The following is a 23,444-nucleotide window of genomic DNA, read 5'->3' on the forward strand; positions in this document are numbered from 1 at the left end:
TAATAGTACAATAGTGTTTACATAACACATTAAAATGTAATACCATTTAGGTTTAATATTAAATGGTATAATAATATAATATGGCATAATATAGTATTATATATTTTTCAATATAATATGACATAAAATTATATAATAATTGTAAATATATAAATAAATATAACTATTACCATTTTTTAAAAATTATGTATCATAGTATAATATTATACAATAATGGTTATGTATCAATAGCATATTTGTAGTATCATTAGCAGTTACATAGAGAACTAATACCAACGTAAAAACTGCTCGTAGCAGAAAACTGTTAAAGTACCAGCTGTAACAAACAAGCCAGAGTTGTCTGCACATAATTAGCCATCAGTTTGCTATCATTATTGCCTTATTGCAGAAAGTAAGACAATTTGAACAATGACCAAATGCAAAGACAACTTGCATATTTAATATACAGCTTTGATTATATCTCCAGCAGCATGCTATGAGTGTATAGCCAAAGGGTCTATTGCAGACATGTTTGGTCTGAATTGACTACATGCCCTTTCTAGACCAAAGAGAAGATCAACGAGTGCAAATACTGGCGAAACAATTGATATAAGATGCCACCTACCTTGACCTCGACAGCATGATATAGACCTATGAGCACAAGCAGTACCAAAGTACTCAGGGTTATCAGCCCTTTTATAACGTAGGAGGGAACATCTGCCTAAAATAACCACAATAAGATAAAGTGTGTCGCCAAATTGAATGCCTCTTTTTTCCCTAGAGAATTTTATAGTCTGTGTTTTTATTGCCTTGCGAGTAACCTTGAGGTTACTCACCTGACCAGTGCCCTATTCATCAACTAAGAAAGAAACTATTTCTGCAAGTATTTTTAGCTAGCAATAAGAACTGTATAATCTTTACTATAGTAATAGTTGTGTTCGTTTGTTTGTCCGTCTGTTCATTCGTCCAATACCATGCTTGGAGCATAAAAAAATTGCACTGCACAAGAATCAAACCCAGATTTTCGGCTTCCTAGTCGAGTATGCTAGCGCCACTACTCAAGCACCTTTCCATGTTGAAGATTAACTGTTTAGATACTCCATTGCATATGGTGATCTTGTACAGCGCCAGCGTGCTAGCACCTACTATAAATACGAATAGAGCTAAAAGAAATATTGTGGAATTCAAAAATTTAACAATGTACAAAAAAATATTTTACTTGTTTGGCAAGGTTGAACTGGTGTCAGCCAAATTCTGGCAGATTTATTAATCATGGTTGAAGAACCATTTTCTAGATATGACTGCCAATGAATCATGGCGTGATTACTTCTCCTGCCAAATCTATTGCAAATATTTGGCTGACACTAGTTCAACCTAAATGCTAGATATATTTTTATTGTTACCTTTTTTGCAAATGTCATGATTAGAATGCTAGACAACCTTTAAGCTATTTGTTAGCTTACATATCAGCAACATTATACACCTGCAGTTGCTTGCTGGTTGCTGTGGGAGAATGGTATGTGAGATATGACACCAATTTACATAGCAGCCAATCAGAACCCAGAATTATTTCACTGTGGTCAAGAGGAGGAATTATAATATGTTTGTATCATATCTGTAGACCAGCAAAAATTTGTTTTTGTGTAGAAGCAAATTTGTAATTCCAGCGCAAAATCATTTACATCCATTAAGTTATCGGCAGCATTTACAATTTTTTTATATATTATTATGCAAAGTGGATGAACACTGTGTGACCCATGAGTCACATATGAATGAGTCACATATAATCCATTATGTGACTCATTCACACTATCAACGACATACAGAAAAACATGCATTTGGTTTTGTAGCAGCTTAGCTGTACAGCTTAAGTGTGTTCACAAATTAAATGCTCATCGATTTTAAACGAAAATTCATTTGCTGATTCAAATAGGCTAAGATCAGAACTCATGCGCAAATGATCTTATTATCTTGATTATAATTATGATCATCAAGCTATGAGCTTTCAATAAACATATAAATGTCATTGTATTTTCATCTGTATAAAGCTGAATCTAAAATAAATAGCATAATGTTTTATTTAAAAGAATAAATTTGAAATAGATATGACAACTCCAACAGTTAAGATAACTACTACTGGGAATCATGCAAATACTAGAGACAAAATTACTAGTTATCCCGTTAGAATGAGCAGCCGGTAAGTACGTTTGTAACAAGAGTCCACATGACTGCCTTACGCATTGATCCACTGACGCAAGCATTGATCTCTCATCACTTCATTATACAATAAAGGCAACAAGAGCTTGTCATGAGAGGCCCTTGTTAAAAAAGAAGAGGGAAGTGTACCATTGGCAATTACATTAAGTACGGCTAAGAGAAGCTTCGAAAGCTCACAATTGGTATCTCATAAATTTCTTGAGCTAGTTAGACCTGATCTAACGACACGCTGACTGAAACAGACACTATTGCATGTGTATCTTAACAAGGAGATAATGCTAAGCGGTGAAAGTCTGCTTATTACACTGCCAGTGCGTAGGAGTGCTGCAGGTGATTGCAATCAGTCAGGCAGCGAGATATGGATTTGTGGCGAAGAGGTGGGAGGTGCCCCTGGCTTGCAAGGTTTTTCTGCTACAACATAACTCTGCTGCAAAATGTCATTTATGGGCTATCTATCCAAAGTCCACTTTTACAGCTATAAATATACAAAAAATCATCGATATAGGAGATTCCCTATGGTGCACTGCCTATAAATAAATACGTTTCAGGCAAATAAAGTTGCTCCTATCAGTCATGAAAATAAACAAGAATTTTGTATTAGTTTGAAAACATACAGTAGAGAAGCTGTCAGAATGAGGAATGAAAACAGATTGAAAAATCACTTTTGTAAGTAAACAGAATTTCATATACACACGGTCTGCCGATCCCACCTTGACAAGCAATGTTATAACTGGCAACTTATGAGCAGAGAGTTAGCATGAACCAACGATGTAGAATTTTAATGAATGGGTCAAGGTCAAGATAAAGAGCCCTAAATCACAAAAACATAACTTCTGGTGCAAATGTGTCATAAGACATTTGCTCACTTAGATTGTGGAATGTGGTATTTGGTATTACACCTTCAAGTACTCATTCCAAAAGTGTATGTCTCTTGGAGTTTTCATTCCCCTATCTTTAGAAAAGGCAGCCTCAGATACATACATGTAATAAAGTTTATTTAAAAACATTGTTTAGGACTTGCACTGACACGCTGTGGAAAATTTGTGGCAAGCCTAGGAAGTCAAAATTAGATTTTTGTGGTTCATCAAAGGGCTGCATACAGTTGACTAGTAAACCCAGATAGTTATCACAAAGTTGTGTAGTTGAATATTCTAGATCACAGTCTATGCTGACATCTCAGATGCAAACATCAAACTTTTAAAATATATTACTAAAGTTTATTTACTAATCTATTTTATTGGTATTGTTTTTCTTTAATAAAGAAAAATTTCAAAGTTCAACAGCAAATACGACTGCCATCCATGGAATACAATTCTGTGAGTCATGTTAGCATGAAACTTTGTTAAGGAGCTGGCTGTACTAGCAGTTTTTATCTAATGATACTTTCTGATTCTCTACGTTTACCCTAGAGATGAACGCCTACTCTAAACAATGAAATATTCAATAAGATATCGAATTGTCTATTGTTAAAGGAACTACACGATAAGCATTTGCCTAGTCCTATGCTTAATCAGAAACTTGGGTGTTATTGTCTATACGCTGCCATCAGTGACATGTACATGTATGTACGTGCGACTTTTAAATGGCATTAGTGATCGCCCAAAAAAAGATGTTTTACGTTACATGTCAAAACGATAATGAAAAGACCGAAATCAGGAATTATTGCAAGAACTCAACAAAAGTGTTTTAAAAGCTGGTAATCTAATAGTATTGTTAATATTATGTAGATACGTGTCTAATACAACAACTACTCTATCAATACTGCTTATGAATGAAACCGAGAAACAATTTTAAGCACGCACCAAACACTATGTTATAAGAGCGTTGGATTATCACAACCCACAGACACTGAACTATGGTTTTTAAGAAGGTATGGCCACACATAAACTTATCTACAGTCAATAGACTCTACCGTTTTTGGGTTTCCTGTAGCACTGTATATCCAAATCAATGCAAAAAGTTCCAGAATGCCTCTACAATTGTGAGGGTACGCAACATAGAATCTAAATACTTCACGAGTACCCCATAGACAAAGAACCTAAATACTTCACGAGTACTCCATAGACATAGAACCTAAATACTTCACGAGTACCCCATAGACATAAAACCAATCATGTACTGCCTAAGCGCGAAGAATCTGGGAACACTTTAAAACAAATCTAAATTATTCCGTTGTCAGCTTGTTTCAGCAGAAATTTAGCCAAGTTTTCATTTACTAATAAATTCTCCTTGCACATTACTACCCTCCTATTTTTGGTCAAGGACTATAAAGGGCCGTATCATACCTTTGATAAAATTTTACGATTCAAAATACCGAACTATGTCAATGACAAATTGTTGGGTGTAGCAGGTTGTCACAAATGGAACTCCTTAGCTGTAAATGTTGGTGGTGTGTACCGCTAATTCTTAAACTGGCAAATCAAAAACACAAAGCTAAAATCTAAATTCCAAAACTATATTGACCAAATTGCTTAAATCAAATAACTTTTGGAGGTAATATGGATGTGTAAGACTGACTAACACCAGCAATGAACAAATTTTTACAAGTCAACTCCGCCTGTTGATTCACTCCATTTTTATGTAATGTCTGTCAGAGGTTACTGTAAACCCTCTATTTGAGCACCACTTCTATTTGAACGCTACTAATCTAACATTCTTAATCTTTACAAACTCATAATACCAAGTAATCCGTAGAAAAGTGTTCACAAAAATGTGCTAAGAGTAACTCGATTGCAACAATAATAATTTGTTCGTTGTTGCTGTTCATATCAAAGTCCGTCTTCCAACTGCGACTCTATAGGTTTTTTCATTAAAAACTTATATTGCAGCACTATAGAAATAGTAACTGTATCAGGCTAGTAACAGTTCTTTGTTTAACGCGGTCTTGATATTTAGAGGTTTGATACTATGACGCTTTGGACGACTTGTGCTAAACAAACATCCAGCTTGAAGTTTATCATTATTTTTGCGACAGGTTTTTCAAATAGAAACGCGTAAAAGTTTTGCTCTGCTAAAAAAGTTGTTTAACATTAATATCAACTAGTTCAGCACTGTAGAAAAATAGTTCAGGTCAGCAGACATTGTTGAAGGTATTGAGCAGCTAAAAGATGATGAAATTGTTTTATTCAATAACAACAATCAGAACGCAGCCTGCCGAGCAAACGATGCAAATTTTTTTCTATCTAAAATGTTAGTTTTGTTTCTGCTTGTATTATAATTATGGTTTGTTTATGTCACTTGTTCCTAAATATTTATTGGTAGCATTTAATAGATTATTATTATAAAACTTATAAATTTGCAGATTGACAGCATACTATTTGAGAGCATGATTGCAGTAACCTGAGCTCAGCTTACAATGGATCGACGCATGTAACTCTTGTCCATTGCACATAAACAACCAATTTCGGCTGCAGATTGCAGCAAACATCAATGAGTGTAATAAGATTTTATGAAACCTGGTTAAATAAAGTTAGGAAATGAAAATATGCTTTCAAATTTAAAATGAAATGAAAAAAATTCAAAGTTTCAACAAATTGCAATGCAGGCCATAAGATCACTAGAGGTTAATTGCAAGCGATAGATATCAACTATTTGAGACATGTGTCCGCTTCCTTGTGCATATTTATTTAGAGATCTATGACAAGTCGGAGGTAATTTAGCTAAAATTCTTGCATCCAAAATGATTAACGTAACACTGCCCTAAGAAGAGTACAAAATATAGGCAACATTTGATTCGCTCGTGAAAGGGTTAAATTTATCTTCTAAACATTCTGACAAGGTGTTTGAAAAAATACAATGCCACCCTTTATTTAAATGTCACCTCTAATAAAGCACCACTCTCAGGGAAGGGTTGAAAAATAGAGCGCCACGGCATTCAATTAGAAGTTTTACGGTATATGTTATTCTATAACAAAAATATTATTCCCAAATAAAAAGAAATTTATAATGACAAGAGAGTATGTTCCGAGTAACTAGTTTCTTTTAAAATATTACAAGGTTGTCATGCTGGCCAGAAATAGTTAAAGGTAGCCAAGAAAGGGAGAGAGAATTTGTAACATGGATGGAGAAGCATGCCGTGTTCTCTAAACATACTGGTAGGTGTCGTCACGTCTTGAAATCTGCTATGAACTAAATGTTTTTCAATTATTGGTGACCTTAATTTTTAACGAAAGTGCCATGAAGGCTATGCGCTATAAGGCTTCTTTCTAAGTTGTATGCAAAACTCAGGAGATTTTGATGTTTTTATAGAAAGATGTTTTACAACATTTGAAATGTTTGAGTTTATATAGCGATACCAAAGAGGAGATAATAGAGAGAGTAAAAGGTGTCGTACTTGATGAAATATGCTGCTTGTGTAAATGTCTGGTTTGCCAGTTCTAATGATTTGAACTTTTTTATGGTTTAAGATAAATGAACATATTTTTAGATTTATATACTCTTGCATCTAGCCAATGTTTCAATTGAGGACAAACAGAAAAGTTAACAAAAATTCGATGAACAAGTTTGGTCTAACTCTATTTAACTTATGTTGTTCGAGACAAATGATAAAAAGGTTTGTTTCTTGGCCTGCCTTAATTAAAAAAACTTTCAATGATACGCGTGTACGTGCTTGCTAAATAACATCTGATGTACCAACATACGGTATTATTTTAACATATAATGTACGAACATAATTATGGTATATCAACATACAGTATATTAATATAAGGTATACAAAAATACAGTATACCAGCATGTGATATTTAAAGATTTAGTTTATCAACATACGATATTTAAACATACCGTATATCAACATTCCATAAACCAAACATACGATATATCAGCGTACGGTATGTAAACATACCATATACAAATATCAGTACAAAACATACAGTGTACCAACATGTGGTGTATAAACAGACAGTATACTAACGTACAGTATATCAGCATACGGTATACAAACATACAGTATACTAAAACATGGAGAATACCAAATGAACATACATATAAACTCTATTGGTACAATCGGCGCATTCCCATGTTCTGAATAATAGTCCATCACACCATCCTTCGAGACATGGGATTAACAAACTACAAATTGACTTGAAAAAACCTTTTTGTCAAATAATTTTTTTAAATTGATTTTGCCAAAACTCTATCGATGAATAAAAACTATAATCTTTAGATATTTCAGCAGCTATGATAAATATTTTTTGTCTCTGTGTAATGTATGATGTATGTAATGTGGAATGGATTCTATTAGACTACATGATACACTTTCCATTGTGGATTATATCATCTATAAATGATGTTATAAGAATGATCATAACTAAATTTTTGTTATGATAAAAAAGTTAATTTTTAAGCAATTTGATTTTGAAGTTAAAACTCTAAAAATTTTGCTGCCTACCTATTATTACGGACATCATGAACACCCAAAGAGGTCAAAAGTTGCGTTACACCGGACACGCCGGTGTATTTACCCTCTTTGGTTAGAGCATGACTATCAACTATTAACTATTATCAATCATTAACTATAAAACTTTGCCTGCAACTACAATTGAAACTCCATACTTAGCTTGTGATCTGAGGCAATCGTGACTAGTGATTAGACAGCATTTCTTTAAAGAAATGACGGCTCCTTCAAAGAACATCTTTGAAGCTCAGAAATGGAGCCGCTGTTCAGTTAAATAAGATCACATAGAGAATATTTTGTGGTAAATGTTGACAACTGCAATGATTTATTTATAAACTGGTGGCCTGTGGTGTGCTGTCATAGAAATTTCGCCCACGCATAAGCTTTTATGCTGTCACGCTGCCTAGTTAAAATTCTAATCTAAAAACCAATGAACTCAAGTGCATGACAGCAAACGTCTTTAGAGATGCCATCTTCTTCACTCAGTCAATTTTCTTAGGCAAGTTACTTCGTTAGCAGCGCAGACATTATTGACTCCTGAAGTGGCTAACACAGAATTGAAAAATATTCAGGTTGAAAGACTATCAAAGAGAGTCTAAGGCTACCAAAAAGAGTCTAAGGCTATATTATACTGCCTTTTTGGCCTAACACCCAGACTAAGCTAGCATATTTTAAATTACTGCAGGTCTCTTATACCGGCTACCACCATAGAGATGCACTATTTACTGCTGCTCTAGATTAGAGCAACTAAATGCAGCAAACGATGTAGAGTTCAAAGTTCAAAGCCAACTACTACTTATTTTTAAGCTAGGTGCCTGCACTTTTTGATTCCAACTTTGGAAAGACTTGAGATACTTTTATTCCCGACTGACAAAGTCAAGAGTTTGTAACAGTTCACTATAAAATCTAATCTGATAGAAAAATGATACCAAACAACGAACCAAATACATAAACTGTTAAAAGTTATCATTGGAATACAGCAAGATCAAGGCTACAGGTTGTCGCAATATTAAATATATGCTTCAACAAAATTTTAGTAGATTTTATCAAAAAATATCAGTATTTTTTATCATTTGCTATTGTTTTTGGATGTTTGAGGTGATGTGACTGCCAGGATGTTCTAAGATTAAAATCGACAAAACTTATTTACGGTTACACCACTAACAAAAGACGTGCAAAATGATGTCACTAGTTTCTATCATCACTATAGTTGACATCAGCTATTGCGTTTAAGTTGCAGCGCTATGCATTCTATTCTGCCGCTATCATTTCCGAACTGCAACTATAGATGTGATAATTGGACTTTTGTTTGAATCCGAGCGGTTTGACAACTATTAACTTTGGTTAATTTTGATATTGAAGCATCCTGGCAGTCCGATCACCTCAAACAGCAAATACAATCGCAAACGATAAAGAAATACTGATACTTTTTGATAAAATCAACTAAAACTTTGTAAGTTTATCTTTAAAGCCAAAGTCATTTATATTAATTATCAAATTTGGGCATTTTTACGAGTTGAAATTTTGATGGGGAGGTTGTATACATTCAAAAGAGCGTTACCATAAAACTTCTAATTGAACGCCACCTCTATTTGAACGCCACCACCATTGAGGAGAGGTTGAAAAATAGAGTGTCATGGCGTTCAATTAGAGGTTTTACAGTAGATAGTTTGTAACTTCTGTAAATAATATTCTATCTGCCAACTGGATACGGCGGCGTTTGAAACTATTAATTTTAAATGTCCTATCCAGTTGGCAGATACTGTAGCTAGTAGCAAACTAAAGCTGGTTTGCTACTAGCTACAGCTAGTAGCAAACTAAGGAGTTATGGCTTTCAGTAAAAGCATAAATAATATTCCTACGCACTCCCACTATTTGGACTGCTCTGTGATTGGCTGTTATACACAATTTTGTCTATTTTTCAGATGGTGCTGATTTTTAGCAACGTTGGCAGCTTTATCCTCCAATGAAAATGCCAAGAATCTTCAAGGTGTAAGTGCGACTTTACAAGTAGCTTCAGCTGTAACTCGAGCATGTGATTTGCTAAACTTACCCTCTGATCAGGCAATTTAAAAATATAAACTAGAATAAGGTATGAGGCTCCGGCATCAAATCCATACTTTGAAAGGCATTTAGTGCTAATTCCGTGTAAGTATTACGTGAAGCAGGTTCCCATTCACATGACCAATTAAGGTGATTGGCCAACTAAATCATATAGTCTTTGTGCAATTGCCATTCCATTCTGGTAGTTGCAAGAGCTGAAGAGCTTTTAAGAAGCTCCGAGCTAGGTGGACTTCCTATGCTTTACATGATAGATTTGAGATCTCATTAATGATTTAAAGATGGAGTATAAGGTATCGCTGCCGTAACTACACCTAGTTGGGTCTACTTGTTACTCTATAGACTATAGACAGGTATACTTGTCACTCTATAGATTATAGACAGGTCAACTTGTTACTCTATAAATTATAGATAGGTCCACCTGTTACTAATAGACTGTTACTATTACTATAAATTCTTATTCTTGGTCATTGTCGTGTCGTCTGCTCACTTCTTCTGTCACAAAGCAATCTCTAATCTCTGATTGGCACAATTATTCTGAAGCTGTAGAAAGTGACCAATTAGCTCAGTTGATTAGAGCACCTGTCTCATAAGCTGAATGTCATGGGTTTGAGCCTAATGCTGGCCAATGTTTCTAAGTTGGCGCATTTAAAACAATTGCTCTTGTAACAACCAAAACAAAAGGCTTTGACATCTATTATACTGCACTTCATCATTTCTGACAATTCAGCAATGATTCAAAAGTCACCTTTTATTAAGGATGAACCTGTGAGTCCTTTTAACTCATTCGCACCCAACTAACTTCCAGATGGTTAGCCCTAAATACTTCTCATCGAAAGAGAATGATAACTTTAGGCTGACTACGGCTGACTGCCTAAAAAGTGCATTTTTATTCGAGCATAACAATTCAAATTGGCAGAACTAAAAAATAATGAAAACTTTGAAACGTTAAAAATAATGTTTTAATTTGATTTATGCAGTCTTTCAATGTCTTACCACTTCTGAATCTGCACACTTACTTCTGGAATTGAAAAAATGGATCGCGAATGATAAAATTTAAAATCACCGCGTCGACTTCCTGTTTAAGTAGACATTGGTATCGGTTTAGTATTTTAGTTATGACTCTCGCCAGAGATAGCATTGAAGAAAATTTGTAAGTTTTTTGATTGGCCAGAAATTTTTTTTTGAACTAATAAAAAGTTTTCTTCTATAACTTAGAAATAATTGTACATGAAATGGGTAAATTTTTAAGGTGAAATAACTCGTGTTTGGTGCCTAGCTACGATATATTTCGCAAGTTGACTCGCGGTTGGTTGCAAATGAGTTAAACGAACATCAAATGATACTGTCTTCTGACAAAAAATTTATTTATAGGAGAAATTGATATATGTCAAAGTGAGGGAGAGTAGGCTTTCATTTTGACAAATTAGATATAAATTACAGTTCAGTCTTCGATAATGAAGGCTTATGAATGAAAAGAGTGGTAGCTATCTTTGAAGCTATCAATAATAATACATCAAAATACTTGGAATATTCCTTTTGCATTAATTTCAATCATAAACCAGCAGAATAATATAAGTAGTCATCCTTCAGCTTTAATTATGATTGCTATTACTAGGTTTATTTTGATTTCACAAATACATAGTCACTACAGATACTGGAGTCATTTTATTTTGTCAGAGGCATACATGAGTTTCTGTAAGAGTTTAGATTGTTCAGAGTCATAAAAAATATTTAACAGAATTGCATGCTCAATGCTAAAGGTCTTTAATGATTTAGCATATTTAAACATTTTATATGTAAAAGAAAATAGCTATATATATATACATGTATATATATATCTATATATATATATATATATATATATATATATAGATATGTTTTGTTAGAGTTGTTTATGTATATATGAAATTACGCGGAGCAACTGTGAAATTTGAAGAAAATTTTACATAAGCTACCACAAATATTATGAAATAGCTACAAATGCAGTAAAAGTATCAACTAAGTTTGACAATTAGTTGTGAGTAAACATTAAATTGCTGTCCCTGTATACTTCAGCTGCCACTAAACATTAAATTAGCTTCAAGAATGACCAGAGATTAGTGACTAATTGGAGGTGAATCTCGGTTAGTCTCGACTCTGATGACAGCAGGGTAGCTGCTAGATTAGGATGACATTTAGTTATTGATCATATGTCTGTCAACTAAGCTGCCACCCTCGCTGAGGTTAGCAACACAAAATGTAGGACTAAATCTGCTTGCAGATACAGAACAATATTCTGTTATGAAACACGTTATAGTCTTTTTATCATTTTACTGTCTAAACTCAATGAATGTCTCCACCAATTCCCTTGTCGCTAGTAAATGTAAAACGAAGTTTTCAATTTACGGTAGTGTGCTCGCACAGCGATTACAGCACAGAGAGAGAGTTTTGGTTGATTAATTTTCAGAGATCATACCAAACTGTACAGATGACATCCTTCCGAAGCCGACCAGGTCATCAACTGATTTAATGTTTTCACTCAATATCTAGGTGTGCCATTATAGTTGTCATGCGCAGCGCAAACAAAACACAGCGCAACAGCGTGTCAGCCTACTGCTGCCAGCATTTGTAGGCTGATTGCTCAAGAGCTGGTAGGCTACAGCGGTTACAAAGATTTTAGTTTATTTTTAGCGTTGCTTCCAGCTAGCATCCAAGATTGAATGGCATGTGGCATGCTCAGCCAGGTGCTTCAAGCACTCGCTGGACAGATAAAAGTCATGTACTACAAACTAGCGAGTTGGAATTTTGCTAAGGACATTTCTCTTACATTAAACTAAGGTGACTTCTCTAAGCTTGTGATTTGCAGTTTATTCATTATTGATTGAAGTGCTTGCTTTACCACAAATGCACATATAAATATTTTAGGTGCACAAGCGTTTACAAGATGAAACCTGCTGTGGAATGAAAAACATGTGATCCAGTATTCGCACCTGGAAGCTTCTAGTAACGCATGACTAGTACTGCTTGACTAATGGAAAATTTGCTTTGAAAGATTGACGCATACCTAGTGAGGATGTGAGAGAAAAACTTGTTTAAGTCAATTTATTGTCACCAGATGTACTTTAGTAAATAATAATTGTTACTATAATAAGAGCCGTGTCTGTTTGTCCACAGCTAGGCTAAGAGCATTAGGAAAAAAGATTGTACCGTATGGGAATCAAACACAGATCTTTCAAGTTTTTCAGGCATGCACACTACTGTTTTCACCACTCAATCACTATTTCATCTCTAGGAATAATGGAGCCATAGCAATAAAACATTAATTTCTAATGATACACAAGACAGCCAGCGGTACTTGTGGTGACAGTAATGACATCCGGTTAGGATAAATAAGCGATGACCGATAAAAAAGCAGTGGCAGCGTGATTGGTTTTTGGTAAAAGACAGTTTTCCTAAAGAATATATTGAGCGATTAATGATTTTTCTAATAGGCACGTTAATAGCTAATTGGCCTGCAATGCTAAAGCCTCTCCGAGTACATGGGTTTAGTAATTAGCGGATAGCTTCAAGTGAGGATATACTGCTGGTATAAGAGAGGTGCTTAGCGATAGGTGATGGATTCCTATGAAATCCGCAGTATTATTTGCAAATAATATTATATTAGCATACAGACTTCTGATTAACCAGTTTTCCTGTCCGAACACCATGAAGTATTTACATGAAATCAAACGATAAACGACTAACGCGCCTAATAATTTATGTATGTATACAAAATGACAACAAATTTTGAAAATTTTATCGTTTACACAACGAATTTCGCTTGTGTTTTTATTGCAGAGTTCTGTTATAAATCATGAGTGAAGCCCATAATAGTGATATAGATGACCCATCACATAAGCTACTTGCATCTACATACTATTGGATATGAATAGAGCACGACTCGTAATTGCGCTGGATGCAATACATTCTCAGTATGGCAATGTAAACAGGGATGTGCCTGCATACAGGATTTTAGTATACTCACTATACGAGTTTATCTAACACAATAACGTAAGTGTAGCTTGCATTACATGAGCTAATTTATGCAGTTAGTGTATATGTACATTACAGTTTATGGTTGTTTACATCTAGCGAGTGGATTAAACCATCAAATTTACACCCGATCAGCGTATGCGTGAACACGCAGCCATCAGCTGCCTTCATCTACTACTATTAAGCATTATAAACATAATGAGTCGAACATGAGGGGAAAATGAACACCCTGTGATTCATAATTTATGCCAGAAGGTAAAGTCAGTTGGGTGAGGGTGGGGGAGGCACTGATGACCTTATGCTAAGAGGTGCAAACTCAGTAATGTCAGCTACTTATCAAAGAAACTCGCCTATAGCGTAGAAACTGCAAAGCTCAAGTTTTCCTAATCATTACGTATATTCAAATATGATTATAATGCTATGGTATTTGAACTTTTAACATTGTATTAACTAATTTGGATGGAGGGTTTCAGCACAGCGCCTGGGGAGTGTGCATTTACTGAACTTCACGGCAGCTATACCAACAAGCATGCCTACTAGAAGGAATATAAAATCTTTTTATTTGCTTTTATAACGATATATTGTTTTAACTTTTAAGAAATGCAAAAATAAATTTTAAATATGCGGCTTTTGTAGTAGCCTTCACCGGATACCCACAGTAGCTGACAGAGCCAGGATATCTTTATAGACTGTTTGGTAACAAAAATCAGCGCTTGAACTTTGAAATTTTTTGTCTCCAAGGTCAGTTACTTGGTTACTATTTTTGAAAATATAGCAGTAATTCTAATATCATATTTTACAAGTTTTTTAACCCGTATTTTTTGGCAGTTTTCTCACCCAATATTATTTGGTTTTTTTCTCCATGCTGGCAGGCTAGAGTAGTTTTTTTATGCATCTTACATTTTTTCAATGTTTGTATTTTCAAAATAAACCAAAGCAGTTCACATTTAAATTACGACGCGTCACTTTTTCTCATGGTTGCTGTAAATGCCAGTAGAGGCCGTTAAATGCTAAAGCTTAGCGCAAGAGGCAGCAATGTGAAATTTATGCATGCTGGGAAAAATTCTACCGCAGATTTAAAATCTATTTCAATCTTTAGTCCGCTACTATGAGAGCCGGATCTCAAAAAAGTCACCTGTGTTTAATGTATGACACATGTAATAGGCCTACATACTAACGATATTTTTTATATGCCTTGTTCTGCTCTTTTAGAAATTATAAGGAAACATTAGTCGAGGGAGATAAAAATCTCAGCACTTTATTTTGTCATTGACAGGCAATCAGCCATAAGACTAGTTAGTACTAGGTTAATCCATTAAGAAAAGGATTCATCTAATGATATATGAAGATCGAAGTTAGGTAACATGGAACTTCACAGCCATTGCTATAGGCCTAACAGCAAAATTAGTGTATTTTACTGCCTGAAAAGCCAGCAAGCAAAATTAAATATGGTGGTCAACTCTGTCTAACTAAGATGTTGTGATGTGTTTTAGAGATTTTCCTAATTTCATCTGCCTCTAGATGTTAAAGTTGGTGCTGACTAACATCTATGACTCTGCATGACTTTATGAACCTTGTATTTTATCACGCATTATGAGAGTCAGATAGGAGTGTATAAAGATACAGTGATGGGAGTGTACAAAGATACAGTGATAGGAGTGTACAAAGATACAGTGATAAGAGTGTACAAAATTACAGTGATAGGAGTGTACAAAAATGCAGTGATAAGAGTGTACAAAGATACAGTGATAGGAGAGTACAAAGATACAGTGATAGGAGTGTACAAAGATACAGTGATAAAAGTGGAAAAAGATGCAGTGATGGGAGTGTACAAAGATACAGTGATAGGAGTGTACAAAGATACAGTGATAAGAGTGTACAAAAATACAGTGATAGGAGTGTACAAAGATACAGTGATAGGAGTGTACAAAGATACAGTGATAAAAGTGGAAAAAGATGCAGTGATGGGAGTGTACAAAGATACAGTGATAGGAGTGTACAAATATACAGTGATAGGAGCGGAAAAAGATACAGTGATAGGAGTGTACAAAGATACAGTGATAGGAGTGTACAAAGATACAGTGATAAAAGTGGAAAAAGATGCAGTGATGGGAGTGTACAAAGATACAGTGATAGGAGTGTACAAATATACAGTGATAGGAGCGGAAAAAGATACAGTGATGGGAGTGTACAACTCCATATTAACTACATTAAAAAGCTTTTACCATGAAGGATTTTGTGTAAGATTTCAAAGATGGTAGTTCATAATAGTAAAACTTTATTTTCATCATGCTCCCTTCTTTTAAAATTTCTTGTTTCGTAATTGATTCTAATTGCCATCTCCAAGAGTAAACATGCTGCACATAACAAATCGACATAGCTAATTTGTATAACGATCTTCTCAAAAATTGAACTGTAAAAATAGATTTTTGAATCGCCTTGTACAAACACACTTTTATGGTTAACAAAAGCAGAAGTTGAAACCATTCGCTCAAACTGCAATAAATTACAATTCAATAGCGATTGTCATAATTTTCTATAAATGTTAGAGATAGATATGCTGGTATGTTGGCTATAATAGAAGGCGATTACTAGGGCTGGAGGCTTGAAGTAACTCATTACAGACGATGAGCTAGAATGCAAACATATGTGTGCCGTGTCAATAGAAGCTTATAAGTACCTTCTCGAGCACCGCACTATGTTAAACAAGTCTATTGCCTTAATAGAATGACTACCCTTGCACAAAACATCAAAAATATGCAGAAAGCATTTCCTAAATGGATATGAAGACTACTAACCTTAGTATACACATCGGCTATGTTACACTCGGTCTCCACTATCATGAGAATTAGTCCGAACAAAGCCGACAGGCAGCACAAATCGGCGATTTTACGTCTTTGCTCAGCGAGAACCTTTCGTTGTCCCAAGCGATAGCCGATGTGATGATGTTGGGGTGCAGGTTCTGGCTCTTCATCCGTATTCTCTACCTTGATCACATGGCTAGCTTGGCTGTTGGCATGTGCCTTTTCCCTCATATGAACAACTGTGCGGACCTCTGCCCCTATAGCTGATGCGTTTTTTTCCGAGTTGGATTTACTATCATAGCTTATGTGACGAGAAATGTCACTCGCCGTGTCGTTTCGTACAGGTGACGGCTTTTGTAGTTGTTTAAATGATATAGCAAGAGCACCTGAGGCTTTCATGCACTCAACACCTAAGTTGCTAAGGCTTTTAGAGTCATAATGTTTACTAGTTCGATTTTCAAAAGCTAAACGATCGAATAAGGCACTGCTGATACTTCCGACACGACCAGTTGTAGAAGGTGTCGTCTGTGTGCCTTTCTCGAAGCTGTTTGCTCTTAATAGCGGACCGCTAGCGCTGCCAAGCCTGTTGAGAGGAGGGGTTTTGGAGTTTACTCCTCGATTCCGTCGTATCGCTGGATTGTCTGTCGAGATGCTTCTGTTAGCAAACCTTTGACGATTCCTAACAGCGTCAGCTTGAGTCCTTTGATACGGATGAGCTCCTATGATGGGCGATGGTTGGGCTGAAGAGCATCTAGACTCTGTATCATTTAGTCGTTCTGACCGTCTGATCTCAGTGTTAACTCCTGTGTTTACTGATGATGAAGGAATACTATTAGCTGTGAAGTCATTAGCGTCGCAATTTTTCGGATCGTCGCTCACTGTGGCCGTGTCACTGGACAGATTGATGAGGCCGTCATCTGCTAAATTATCACCACTACCAATGAACGTGTTCAATTGAACAGCCCCATTGCTATAGAGGCTGTCTGCACTATCCAATAGGAGCGGTTGGCTGCTCTCCATATTGCCATATCCTCCCGCACCTTGCTTACTTAACATACTGTTTACAAGCACTCCGGCTGCCTCTGACTTGCTCAGCTCGACTCCACGCTGCCGTTTACACAATTTATCCAATGGTGTTTTTGTCTCAATAACACCGCAAGTTGCCGTTGTCTCTGTCGCGTTACTATGTTGCTCATGAGCAAACGACTGGAGGCTATCACTTTCCGATTCTACTTCTTCTGTTATAACACTCGTCTCTCGTGTCAAAGTAGCATTGAGACTGTGCTGAGCCATCGGCACGGTCAATATAGCAGCTGCCACTCTCTGCATCAACCAATCAATCTCAGCAATTCAAGAAGCTTTGGCGTGTCACTCGTCAGCAATCTTTCGCACCAACACTGCTGTCACTAACCTGCATGTGTAAATGAATGGCAGTGTTCAATTCCTGCATAATTATTCTTTTCCTTGGAGAGTTGCAGCATTAACTGGCAGCACATGAAACAATAGGAAATCCAGCAAACAAGAAAAATGCAAGGAAACTTCAACAAAATGCTTTCAAGCTAGCTGATTAAAATCAATACAAGCACACTTGAGTTCTATCTGTAGTCAAATAGCTTTCTTTCAGAGACTTCTCTCAAGCAATAGATCAAATCGGAGTGTTTGCTGATTTTGAATAATTGGATTTTGTCTTTGAATTCAAGGAAGGCCCTAATCTGATATTGAGCTAACATATCGCGCGTAGCGTTATTTGCACTGTTCTATCAGTATTTTCACTTTATTATTCCAGAGTCTTGGCAGTGAGACAGCAGGCTGCTGGCAGCAAGTTGTTAGACTGTAATAAAATCGCCAAGAATATCTAATGAAGGCTTAACAGAACAGCCCATGTTAGGATCAATAGGGAGTCTCTGGCTATCGATCCGACATGGATAGGTTAATTAAGTTACAGCATTTGATTGAAAGTGTGCCATACGCTCATTTTGGTATAGAGTAAAATTATGTCATCAATTATAAGCATCTGATGTGCCATAGGCATCCTAATAATAGAAACGTAAGTTATTACATAAAGCTTTCACAAAATCTATTTATCATGCATTTTTTCCAAAGGAGCAGAAATCTGAGTTTGAATGGATTTTTAGCCATAAGTGCTGCATTAAAGAAAAAGTGCAGAATGCAATGCAACAAATGCCTGACAAATGCTTGAATGCGAAAAGTTTTTAACCTATGCAAGTTAATCCAATAAAAGAACTCAGGAATTATAACGCCAAGATGGCTGATGCAGGTTAAAGGAATCAATCAAATGACCGAAAGACAGAAAAGACAAAAGCTGTATCTCTTTCCAGCCGACAATGTGAACATATCGTAATCAAACCAGAACGACTTGCTTCATAAAGATTTACAAACCATGGGTGGAGAAGATGACCCAAAACTAAGCATTGGTTTACACTGCTGAAACCCCAAAGAATTGGCGACACAAGTTTGTAAGTTGCGCAATCAACATAATTCAGCAGGAGTCAAAGTGTAGTTGCGAGTATCTCAAGTGACCACGCTGATCAAGCTTCTCTCCAGGCACTAGGGACACAGGATATTCCACTTTCACATGTTTAGTCAATACCTCTACATGTCATTTTGTTTCCCAGTGGACTAGATTGTTATTGAAAATTTCTCTGGTGATTCAGCCACATTCCACTGAATAAACAAGCAATCATCTCTAACCAGTAGAATCCTGATCCTGTTGTTCAATGCAAATGATGGTTACCTTGTGCCAAAAATCTAGTCTAAGTCTAAAATCAAAGTAAGAAAGTAAAGTAAGAACCAAGTCTATAACTTTTCTATAAATAAATATATAAAAAGTGTTTTAATTAATTAGATAAACAAAGTTCAAAACATGTAATCTCATAGTTTTGATTGATAGAAAAGCAAACATCAGCTACTCTCAAATACTGTTTTTATTTCAGATTTGCAGGCCATCTCAAACTATATTAGAGCACAAAACCGTTTTGCGATAAAACGGGAATTATAACTCACATGACCTTGAAATTCTAGTATCATAGTCTGTATCTGTACGAGTTAATCATAGTAGTGCCAAATGTTGCCACAAAAGCTACGTGTATTATTGTCAATAATCATAAAACATTTTAGACTTTTATGCTGGATTCTATTAATTGCCGCAGTCACGAATTCCTTTTCTGTTCACTAATAAATTTAGTGACTTCAACTACATAATAGCTTATTTTTTTATTTAGCAGAAAATTAATAAAAGTGATGTAGATTATAAATGCCAGTTTAAAATATTTAAAGCTTTAGCAAACTGTAGAGTTTGACGCAATTGTTTGCGGAGTTGTCATAACAAAGATGGGACAACTCCATATAATCTTTCTAAAACATTGCAAGCTTCTCTAAAACTAATAGTTTTGATACATTCAGGTTCCATATGCCATGTTCTGACATGAAACAAAAACTAATTTTTAAAGTTAATTTTGTTTCAATGGTTTTGAAATGGTTTTCGATATTTAATATTTTAAACACTATATGTCAAACTATTTATTTCATTTTAGTAGATAACTGTTGCTTTTTTTTTCTTTCATTATTGTTGTGTAGCATAATTAAAAAATCATGTTTATTTGAAATAAAATTATTGCCAATAAAGTAATAGGCCTATAATATAATTTTGAAGCAAAAGCAATTCCAAGAAGGTAATGTCATTGTGTACATACATAGGCCTATATGTATATTATATTTAATAAAAGGGAGAAGTTTTTAAAAGTTCACATAAAATATAATTCAAATATCATAAATGGCTCACTATTCTGGCACAAAAATTTTTAACTTCCCTAGCTATATGTAGTACAACGCTATGACATAGGTAGCCGAGGGTAAAGCTTTTGAAAAAAATTCTAAAGCTGGTTAATTACACTAACAATTTATCATAATATGTTTATAGAGCATGGCTCTGCAAACTACAGCCAGTTAACTTACAATAATAAGTTAAGATGCAGACCAAATGTGTTTGTAGACATTCAAATGTTCACGTTGCAGTAACCAAAGATTTTGCTCCAATGAGTGGATGACAACAAGCCTATAAAGTAAAACTTAGAGACCAGAAGGACAGGATGCATCTCATTTATGTGACTATAGTTAGACTGGGTTCACAGTAATATATTTACCACGGCTAACAATTGGAAAATTAGTGCAAGAATCTTGGCTTTATTTGAATCTGACACTAAATGGTTCGTAGAGCCTACCAAAAGTACACACAAAGCTGGTGTATCTATATTTGTTGATAACAAAAGTGTCGCAAAGACATCTATTCCAGGACATGTTCAATCAATCAGCTCACCTCTTCATTAATATTTATTTATAATTTTATTTATTTATATTAATAATAATATATTAATATTTCTTCATATTAGTTTTTAATATTAATAAATTAATAATTATTTATATTATTATATTAATAATAATATATTAATATTTTTTTTACTAAGCCTTAGCACTATAATCATTGATTTCATAAAAAATTAATTTTTTAATAAAACTTGCATAGATATTAATGAATCTCTGGTTTTACAGTTGACCTGAGGTAGCAGCTTTATATTCAGTCATATTCAAACTTTGGAGTTGTCCATTCACTTGTACATACTTTAATGCAACTAAACAAAATAAAACATACTTCTATCAAAAGTTATGTTAAGGAAATGATGGCAGCTATTGCTTACGATTTAAAAAAAACATTATAAAGCAAAAAGCTTTTGGCTTGACTGTATTTACCAAACTTTTTTTAGGTACTCCAATGTGAAAAATTAGATTTTTTTGGACAGTTTGCAGAACAAATTAATAAATAGAATGCAAAATGCCAAAACTACTTTGTCACCCATTTTTCTCCTAATGCTTCCTTTGAGCCATAAAGCATAGTAGCCTATTAGCATTGAATAGCTTTCTAGGAATGAATAAAACAAATGCAAATACTATCTGGCAGACAAACCTTTTGAATACTTTTATTCTACCTGCAGTCATTTTTTAAGAACTAAGAAAGTATCAGAGCCTCAGTCGTTCTCTTGTGTTCTGGACAGTTAGCTGTATGAACATGTTAATTGTATTACTAATCTATCTACGTCATTTTATTGATTGTCTTTTGAATGATGAAAACCACTTAACATTGTGACTTCACTACAACATCAAGCAGTCTATTTTTTCTAATAGAGAAATCACTTTTGCCGCACTGGGTTATGTAGTACTTGGCTAATGGCACTGAGTTATGCTGCGCTGTGATATGCTGTACCAGACTAGGCTGCAACGTGCTGTGCTGTTCCGGTTCGTGCTGCCCTGGCCTACACTGCACCGGGTGATGCTGCACCAGGCTGGGCTGCACCGGTCTGTTTACTGCTAAAATATGCTACATCAAGCTATGTAGATCTAAAGCTTGGTTCCCATATCAGCTCAAGACTCCAGTGGCAATCACTCGTGCAGCAAAACACTTGCGGTGTTAGGCTCGACGCCGTATGTTCACATAAAGCTGTGTAGCTGATGATCACAGTCAAATGACCACTCGCCATGCCATTTCGAAAGTGCTGACCTTCACCTGTACAGTGCATTTTGTAAGGTTTTGCCTGCGGATCATTGCGAAAATTGAACAGCGCTGAACTTTTGCGTTGATCGTCGGCAACTACCGCCAGTACTTGACATGTAAGTCCCCATTCACCACTGATGCCTCTGCTATCCTGCCCGTCGTGCTTGCGGTGTGTATGGGAGCCAGGCTTAAGATGAGGAGTCTTCATGTTCAATACGCAGGGTTAGTATGCATACCTATATGCATACCTATATGCATACCTGATATGCATATAGTTGTGAGATTTTAGTCATGCTCCCTTCACATCCGGAGAAGAATTACTGTAGTTTTTGTGTAACCATTAAGTTGCACAATAGTATAGAGGTATCGGTGATGAAGCTGCACGTCCCTATAGCATATTACTAATAACGTGGCTTAAGTTTTTCATCAGTATTTAATGCTTGCAGTCACCCATAACCAAACTTATGAACTTAACAAAAGTATTCAGCACAGGCTAAAAAGGTTGTTGTCAGAATCAACTGCGAGTCAATCCCTAATCAACAGAGTCATTTCTGTGACAAGTCCTTATCTTTGAAGGTCAAATTCTAGTTCATGGGAATACAATGATTGCTTATTGTGTCTCCTTTGTGACCGAGAGATGTGTCCTCAAGGGTATCCACTCGCTGAACATAAAACCACCTCAAGTATAACTTGTATTTATAACTTTCAACAGATGGTTATATTTGTACAGCATTTATTGATTTTTTGTTTGTTCTGCTTGGGTATTTTATAACTTTTCAAGGATCATACTAAGTAATAAAAATGTGTTAGGTTAGTAACGTGTTTACATAATGAAGTTCAATTATTTACCTCTGCTAAACCCTAATTTGTTGAGACTATTGGGCATCACCCTCATACATACTGCACTAGATAATGTTGCTTTGTGCTCAGTTTCGTACTGTTGAAGTCAAGGTTGTAACCGACCAAGATTCCACGATGGCAGTTTCAACTGTTCGAATTGGGAACAATTAAATGAATTTATTGGCTGGCAGGTTAGCCCCAGGCTATGATCGTCAGTGAATATCTAATAAAAGTCTAGACTAGTTTTAGCAAACCAAGCTGCAATGGCGGAGGTCATTCAAGGATGATTTGATTTAGTAGAGTTATTCTCTTAGAACTCAGACAAAATAAATACATGGTGACCAATTTAACAACTAAAATTAAGCATAGGCCAAAGATACAGACAGAGAGGCAAAGAACAGGATTAGTACAAAAGGAAAGAGGTTTCTAGGTCATGACCATGCAGTACGAGTAGTAGGTAGAAGTTTGACTAAGACTTTGTTTAAAAAAGTCGCAAAAAACGTTTCACGTTTTCTGTGTTTATTGAAAAACTGTCATTTCATTATTGCAAAGACCCATAGAGAAGAAT

The 23,444-nt window shown here is 35.4% G+C and overlaps 1 protein-coding gene across 1 annotated transcript in view; it reads right to left on the minus strand.

Annotated features, from left to right (window-relative positions):
• Window positions 1–17,004, minus strand: part of LOC137395120 (small conductance calcium-activated potassium channel protein-like) — a 36,666-nt gene extending 19,662 nt beyond the window's left edge. Inside the window, exons 1-2 of the mRNA XM_068081924.1 lie at window positions 16,465–17,004; window positions 605–700 (exon numbers count right to left, since the gene is read on the minus strand). Of these exons, the coding sequence (XP_067938025.1) occupies window positions 605–700; window positions 16,465–16,869 (501 nt within the window). The 5' untranslated portion in view covers window positions 16,870–17,004. The remainder of the gene's footprint in view (window positions 1–604; window positions 701–16,464) is intronic.
• Window positions 17,005–23,444: the final 6,440 nt, after the last annotated feature.

The sequence above is a fragment of the Watersipora subatra genome, chromosome 4 (assembly GCF_963576615.1).
Source record: "Watersipora subatra chromosome 4, tzWatSuba1.1, whole genome shotgun sequence".
Taxonomy (NCBI): Eukaryota; Metazoa; Bryozoa; class Gymnolaemata; order Cheilostomatida; family Watersiporidae; genus Watersipora; species Watersipora subatra.